This window comes from Hevea brasiliensis, unplaced genomic scaffold, assembly GCF_030052815.1.
Source record: "Hevea brasiliensis isolate MT/VB/25A 57/8 unplaced genomic scaffold, ASM3005281v1 Scaf1, whole genome shotgun sequence".
NCBI classification, from domain to species: domain Eukaryota; kingdom Viridiplantae; phylum Streptophyta; class Magnoliopsida; order Malpighiales; family Euphorbiaceae; genus Hevea; species Hevea brasiliensis.
Genome location: NW_026614585.1, coordinates 10,377,905 through 10,386,213, shown reverse-complemented (window position 1 = coordinate 10,386,213; position 8,309 = coordinate 10,377,905). Strand labels below are relative to the sequence as shown.

At 32.7% G+C, this 8,309-nt stretch overlaps 1 protein-coding gene across 2 annotated transcripts; it reads right to left on the bottom strand.

The window, feature by feature from the left end:
- Positions 1–1,373: 1,373 nt before the first annotated feature.
- LOC110648973 (universal stress protein PHOS32) lies at positions 1,374–3,174 on the bottom strand. Of its 2 annotated transcripts, none has more exons than XM_058141397.1 (5): positions 2,831–3,129; positions 2,655–2,734; positions 2,427–2,545; positions 2,277–2,353; positions 1,374–1,725 (listed from the first exon to the last, which is right to left on the bottom strand). In XM_058141397.1, the coding sequence occupies exons 1-5, from the start codon at positions 3,060–3,062 to the stop codon at positions 1,628–1,630; spliced, it is 606 nt and encodes a 201-aa protein (XP_057997380.1). In that variant the 5' UTR covers positions 3,063–3,129; the 3' UTR covers positions 1,374–1,627. The 2 variants fall into 2 exon arrangements, with proteins under 2 accessions (XP_057997380.1, XP_057997381.1); XM_058141398.1 differs by lacking the exon at positions 1,374–1,725 and adding an exon at positions 1,745–2,007 and having other exon boundaries at positions 2,831–3,174.
- Positions 3,175–8,309: the final 5,135 nt, after the last annotated feature.

Here is an 8,309-nt window from a genome sequence, read left to right as displayed (position 1 = left end):
CTTCTAATTCATACGGTGCAGAGTATGTACGTATAAAGCTGACTAATAAAGATTCTATTGGCTGTGCATGCAATTAAGTGATTCCCAGAAGATTTTGTTTGGCGCAACCAAATTTGTGTCTTTACCTTTTAACAAGAATCATGGAAATTCCTGATAAACAGAAAAGGATGGTATGGCTAAGGATTTAAAAGGCAAAAAAAAAAAAAATAGAGTTAATTCATATTAAAAGAGAAAACCTAAAAAAAATAGAGAGGCATCAACAAGAGAAATTATTTCACATAATCATTATATATACAACAGAAAGATTTTGATCAATAATTATAATGAGTTTATATACGACCCACCGTGATCATGATTAATAATTATCTACTAAAATTTCTCCATTGCCAGTGAAAACATGTTTATGAATTTCAATGTAACAAAATCGAATTTGTGATCAAAAGAATGATTTAGAGAGGGCTTTTGGTCTCGTGTTACAAGTTTCACTCGAATATTTAAGTTAAAAATCCCGCTGTTAATGTAACGACTCAAAATTCTAATGAGTTTCTAATATTTAAATAAAAGCATTATATACGAGATTATTTAATTTTGTCCTATGTATAAAAAAAGGACATAAAATTTAAGAGACTTTGGCCCATTGTAACTATAAATAGATTGTGATTATAAAGTTAAAAGTAATAAATATATTATTTATGTTTAGAAGTGACAAATTAATATATTTATCAGGAGCAGTTAGTATTATGGTATTTTTTTTAGTGTAATTGGAACGATGAGCAGGGATAAATTATTATAATTGCTCGGACTAGAGCCAAAGAATGTATCACTTGGGACTTTTTTTAATTTTTTTTGCATGAGCATGTTGATAATATGGCCGAAAATATATTCGACATTTTTAATGTATGTAGGCATATTGATTCCAGGCTTGGGCTCAGCGTCAATTGCCAGATGGGCTAATTTTGCATTAGTCCCTTAACATAAAAAAAATGTGCAGCTAAATCTATTTTAGCTCTTTCGTTACTCTTAGTACACAGGCATGGGTAGAGAATACATAAAATATTTCGTTAACTTCTTCATGGGAGCCATGTCTTGTTGAATTAAAGAAGACCTATTTCTATTATTTTGTTTTCATATAAATTATTACGATGAACATGCTGGTAAAAACATTCAAAAAAGTTGTTCTAAAGTGTGCGAACTGTAAAGGTGAATCCTACTTTTTGCAGATGATTCAGGCATTCAGCTATTTTCTCTTGAGCCACTTAGAAATTAGAAGGGCCAAGGTCTAAGCTCGAGTTGAACCAGTCCCGAAAGGGCCACACAATTTTGCTTAGACCATAGATTTTCAACACCAGCTTTTCAAATTGTGCAATCAAGTATGTTGATAAACTGATTGTGTTTTATAATTGGTGTGAAAATACTAGCGAGGCTTGATCATAAAAGTATTCAGATGTGCAAAAGATTACAAGTGAGTGGTTGAAAACTCTAGAGGAGTTTGTGAGGTATAGGGCAGACAATTCAAGAGTTGTTGCTTGTTAGTAAAACCCAACTACTGAACTTGATGAGCTCAGTAAAACTACTGAACTTGTGAGTACTTATTAAATAAGTACCCAACAAAATAAAGAAGAGCTCATTAAGTTCCTTCTTTTGAAAAATTGTTATGCATTGCCAAATTCACCGAGTCACCCCAAAAGCAAGCAGTGCTTACGTCCCAAATTGCAGAACATGATTCTGATTATAAATGAAGATATTGGTAAAATCAGTAAGTTTCTCATAGACCATACAAATAATAGACATTCTGATTACATAAAACTAAACTTTGCCATAATGCAGATCATACAAAATTCACAACCCAATCCTTCCTGAGAGAGAAAAAACCCAAAACACACAAATTTTACAATCTTAATGAAATGCCCAAGCTGCATTTTTTCCTCTTGCAATAATGTTTTTTGTGACAATTCCTTTTGCAATAATGTTATTACTTCCATTGTATCAATGATTCGTCGCCAGCTTCTGCAAGTTCAAAGATGCATAAATAAATTCAACCAAAGAAATTACATAATGATCCATTTGAACAAGAAAAATTTTATATTTTATAAGTATAATTATATCTATGAATATTTATAGTTGTAATTCCAAATTCACAATATAATTTATATTCAATAAATCTACTCAACCAAATACAAAGACTAAAATTCATGTATCAAATTGAAATCCTCCATTTAAATGACTATTTAACTTCATAAAAATTTAACAAAAGGATTTAATTTCAGAAGTAATACCTTTCCCAGGAACAATTATAACAGGAGCTGCTTTACAATGGTGGAAGCAGTACTCACTCACACTTCCCTGCAGCACACTGCAAGATAATAGCAAGATTTCCTTAGTTGAGGTGTTTTCTAACAGAACAGAGAAAAACAGGGAGAGGGTACCTTTGAACTATGCCTCTGCCTCTGGTACCCATCACTACAGCTGCAGGCCTCAATCTCTCTGCTTCTTTACAAATAACCTTACCTGCATCCCCTTCCACAATCCGAGCCACACTCTTCACCTAATTGCATACAAATCAACAAGTATCCGAGGGAATAATAAATTACCGGAGATTATTGATCCCTGAAAAATCAATATAACCTAGAGAGAGATGAAGATGGATCACTCACCATAACAACCTGGAAAGCCTCCACAGCAAGCTTCTCCATAAGCCCTTGGGCCATCTCATAAACAACATCATTTTTCACGCCTAAAAAGAAAAACCCATTTAAAAAAGAATCAATCACCCGAAAGATGCAAAACATTAGAAATTTAAAAGAAGAAAAAGGAAGACGAAGAGACAAACTGGAAACAGCATGGACAAGATGGATAGTATCAGCTAGCCTGCAGAGATGGATCAAGGCCCAATCAAAGGCGTGTTTGCTGTTGGGTCCATGATCGATAGCTATGAGTATGTCTCTGCCTCTCCTCCTCTCTCCACTCTCTCTCTCGAGCTCTGGTTTAGGAACCACAGGGATCAAAGATGGAAGAGTCACTTCTCTCCAATTGTACTCTTCTTCTTCATTCAGAACCTCCATTTCTTCGTTATCTCCGTTCTTCTCGCTCGTCAAACAATGAATCTGTTATTGCTTTTGTTTTGTTTTAGTGGTGGAGCTCTTGGACTTTTCTTTATTCTGGGGGCCGCCAAATTTGACGTGTTTGAATTGGGTACGCTTTAAAAAATTATTAGGTCACGTTTTGATAAGTGTGCGACACATCAAAAATAAGAAAGGATGTTGCAAGAGTTTCACTTTATCTCTTATCTCTGATTTATTATTAAAATTTTTAAAATTTTAACCTTATTTTATATTAAAAATTTTCTCTAAATTATAATTGAATATTTTTTTAATAAATAGAACACATATAAATTAAAAATAAAATTATAATAATTTTAATAAAATTATTTTTTTTATATAATTCATGCATATTATTTATATTTTATTTGAGGTCTTAAATAATTAACTCTTGAACATAACTGAGTCGAATCTTAACGCGAATTACACTAAAACATAATGTAATTTTTATAAATATAATTTTAATATTTTTTAATAAATGAGTAAGTATTTATTTTTATAAAAAAATAAATTATTATGATAATATTAATATTTTTGTGATAGGTATAAAAGATTATTAAAAAGGTAAATATTTTTTTATAGTAATAATAATAATAATATAATTAATTTTTAATTTAAAATTTACAAAAAGTTAGAATGCTCTAGAAAATCATAATAAAAACGATGGCCATGCATGTCAACTATTTTTGACAAGCAACAACCCTCTCCTTCCTTTTTTAAATCTCTCCCCCTCTTATTGGAGATGGAAATAGATTAATTTGACTCTTAATTTTCAATAAAAACTTAATTAAATATTTAAAATAAAATTTTTACTCAATTAATTCATTTTATTTTTGAATTTAGCACAATTAAATAGTCATATAAGCCATAAAAAAAATTAATGAAAAAACCTGATGTGGCTTCCCACACCCTCTCTTTTCCATGGACCCTTTTGCCTACTTGTATAAAGTGATTGAAATGCAAGCAAGGACATAAAGCCATATTTTTTATGTAGAGACCCTGCCCAGAAATTAGATCTAACATGACTTAAAATTAGCTTGAATCTGGAAAATCACATATTGGACCTGGAAAAATGACCATGTGAATAGTAAATGTTTAAATGGGCATAACTCACTCTAGGGAGGTCAGAATTACTTGATTCTTGAACCATTGGAAAGGTTAGACATAGGAGTACATTTTTCATGCGGAACATAGAGCCTAATTCTGACTCTAACCTAACCAATTTGCTAGAAAAATTTAGGTCAATAATTCTGACTAGAATCAAAAAATTGACCTAAAATTATGGACTTTAACCTATCCAACTAGTTTTGGCAAAAATGCCATAACTTAGTCTACAAAACTGCAAATATAGTGATTCTAAAGTCAAAATCTCCATAAGACCTAGAACTATAATTTTGGTGTTTTGACCAAAATCCAGAACCTAATGGAATTTAGTCAACTTGCTAGGACAAGTTAGTATTCTAAATTCTGAAATTGAACTGTATAGCCACTTGACCCCAGAACAGTATTTATATCATATCTCCCATTAGGAAATTCCAATTGGGATGATCCACATTGTTCTGAAAACCTAAGAACATGACTCCAACGTTGATTCGGGAACTTTCCTCAAATTTTGAGTGTAAGAATCCTAAAATGAGAATCAAACACACTAATCTGAACCTGAAATCCTGAAGGCACAGGGTTCAGGAGTCCAGGTCAGTTAATTAGCTATAAATCACCCTATATAACCTGAAAAATTGTAATTTTTGAACTCGAGTGACCTAAGACATAGGAGAACAACTCATATGAAGCAGATTAGACCTAAAAATGACTGTAGCATGCCTAAATGACTAGACAAAATTTTACTCCAGAATCTAACTAGTTCTGGAATCATAAAGAGTCAATGAACCATTCTTGAAAAATTGACCATAACTTGAATTTTAAAACTGCAAATAACATGATTCAAAAAGGAAATCAATGTTTAAATATAGAGGAACAACTTCCATGAAGGAAGTGTGGTCAAACAGACTCTACATCTTAGCCAAATTGTTAGGCAAAGATAGGGGACAGAATCTGGACCTAAAGAAAGGTTCAAGGAATTATTTGATGCATGATATGTAAATTACCTAAATGGTTTTCCAAATACATAAGTTACATGAAAGTGAGATCGGAACCTATTTTTCCATTACAAATTATATGAAATTGCTATAAAGCACTAATAGTGCATAACATGAAATAATAAGTCCATAAGTATTTAATAATACTAATTTGCTCAAAGTATACCTAGACTTATGCATATAGCTTGTATCAATTGGTATACCAATTAGGGACTACAAATTGCAGTACTGTCTACATGAATGATTATTGATATACAATATCTGTCTAATATGATTATTCCTCTGGTTTTATGCCAGCCTGTTGGCCATTGTGCCTGATATGATTTCTGGCTTTATGCCTGTCTGCTGGCCTTGTACCTGACATGACCAATGTATACATGATAGACATATAGATGTCTAATTAGTATACTCTCGTGTATTTAGTCTTTATAGTCTGTTATAGGTTATTTGGGCACTGATATGAATTTAATAAGACTGAATATGGAATAAATGAGCAGAGAAGATCTTGATAAACTTATTTGCTCCTAAAGTTCAATAAACATATAAATGACTCAAAATTCATGAAATTTATATTTCTTTATGAAATTATACAAGGAATAATTATCTTTAATTATTTAGTTATTTTTACTTTAATTTATGCACCACTAAGCGTTATGCTTAACGCGTTAGTTTTTCCATCGCGTAGGTACTCGTGAGCAGGACCAGTCTAAACAGTGAGTTAGAGCAGATTTTACAGTAGTGTGACGTGTCACCTCAGCAGTCTATTTTTGGTAGGGCCCATGTGTATTTAGCTTTTGTATTTTGATAATTGTACATAAGTGAGTGATGTAATTAAACTTTGAGATTGTATAACAGTTTGTAAATATTGTACATGATTTGATATGAATGAAATGAAATGTATTTACTTGAAATGAATATGAGAAATTTTTGTGAGCAAACAATGATATGATATGATGCATGGAAAAATGGTATGACATATGAACCTGTTTTAACAGGTGAATAGTGGAACCCGCCAAACGCTAATAAAACAGAGGAGACTCTGTCCGGGTCTCCATAAAAATAAAATGTGATACAAAAAAAAAAATTCAACACATGGGATAATATAAATAAATGGAATTTAAAATAATAATATACACGACAAGACAAGATAGGGTGCTCCGGCACCGAATATGGCACGCCTTGCTTGGCTACACTGTAGATCGGGTAAAGGGTGTTACACTAGTCAGGATTCATTTCTTGATAAGTAACATTAATTAACCCAATTCAGTATTTTGCTATTCTAATAAACCGCCGATCAAAGCTCTAAACTTCCTGCATTATATATTCAGCTTGTTTATGGTTATATATCTGGCGGGCGATCTGCACTTATACAGAGGCTAGCAAGGATTCATTTTTTGATAAGCAACATTAATTAACCCAATTCAGTGTTTTGCTATTCTAAGAAGCCGCCGATCAAAGCTCTAAACTTCCTGCAATATATATTCAGCTTGTTTATTGTTATATATCTGGCGGGCGATCTGCACTTATATAGAGGCTAGCCAGGATTCATTTATTGATAAGCAACATTAATTAACCCAATTCAATGTTTTGCTATTCTAATAAGCCGTCAATCAAAGCTCTAAACTTCCTGCTATATATATTCAGCTTGTTTATGGTTATATATCTGACGGGCAATCTGCGCTTATATAGGGGCTAGCCAGGATTCATTTTTTGATAAGCAACATTAATTAACCCAATTCAGTGTTTTGCTATTCTAATAAGCCGCCAATCAAACCTCTAAACTTCCTACAATATATATTCAGCTTGTTTATGGTTATATATTTGACGGGCGTTATTACTTCATTTGGAATTAATGCACGCCTTTTCATTAATCTTGTCTAATAATATTTGGGTTCATGATTTTGAACAAAGATTTGGGCCAGCTTGCGTTAACAAATAATAGATTAGTACATGTTCAACCAATCTTGCTGGCAACTGAGTTTCATTAGTTTAGAATATATATATAATTAATTTCACTGATTTGCATGTGTTTACGTTAAGACAGCCATCTTTATCTTTGAACTTCAACAGTAAGAATCGGCTGCAGCCACCAATTTCATTGACCTTAAGCAATAGTTAAGTTCTTCCCTAATCACTATATATATATCAAGTACTTCTTTTTCATTCCCTTCACTGAATCGACATCTTTGTACTGCACTCGAGACAAAGGGAAAAAAAAGATTATTCACATTCTCACATTGGTGCATCTGCAATGTAGATTTCTGGTTATAATTTTGTGATGATTTTAGCTCATATTGCTGTGTTAGGTTCGTTCATGGCTGCAGCTGCTACTGCTGCCACAGCTTCCAAAGACTTGTTAACTGCAGTTCTCATCAGGGTGGATCAGTCTGGTAAAGGAGATTTCAAGAAAATACAAGATGCCATAGACTCTATTCCTCCAAATAACTCTCAATTGGTTTTCATTTTGGTTAAGCCAGGGGTATACAGGTTTCTATTTCTGCAATACTGAATAAATCAATAATCATATATGCATAATTAATTAACTTGACATGATTTAATCCTGTAATTAATGCTGGTTTAAGCAGAGAAAAGTTGGTTGCGCCTGCTGATAAGCCCTTCATAACACTGAGTGGCACAAGGGCCTCAAACACCATAATGACATGGAGCGATGGAGGGAACATTTTTGAGTCTCCAACACTTTCTGTACTGGCTTCTGATTTTGCTGGACGATCTCTCACTATCCAGGTATTTTCCTCATTATTTGGTTGAGGAAGCTTGATGAAGCTAAATAGAACAATTTTGTCGTGATGAAGTTAATTTCGATGCTGATTGTGCACAGAATACATATGGTAGTGGTGACAAAGCTGTTGCACTGAGGTTATCAGGACATAGAGCTGCATTCTATGGATGCTGAATTCTCTCATGTCAAGACACCCTCTTGGACGACACCGGATCACACTATTATAGCAATTGCTATATTGAAGGAGCTACTGATTTCATATGTGGCAATGCTGCTTCAATCTTTGAAGTGAGTGTATATATTTATATGTATATATTTTATTTTTTTGGCAAATGAAATGAATTTACATGACTATGATATTGTGTATGCAGAGGT

Excerpts from the sequence above, each read along its gene's own strand:
- LOC110648973 (XM_058141397.1), bottom strand. The coding sequence starts at position 3,062 with ATGGAGGTTCTGAATGAAGAAGAAGAGTACAATTGGAGAGAAGTGACT. Across the intron at positions 2,354-2,426 it reads GGCAGAGGCATAGTTCAAAG|TGTGCTGCAGGGAAGTGTGA; the intron begins GTACCCTCTCCC and ends ATTATCTTGCAG. Across the intron at positions 1,726-2,276 it reads TATAATTGTTCCTGGGAAAG|AATCATGTTCTGCAATTTGG; the intron begins GTATTACTTCTG and ends ATTTATAATCAG.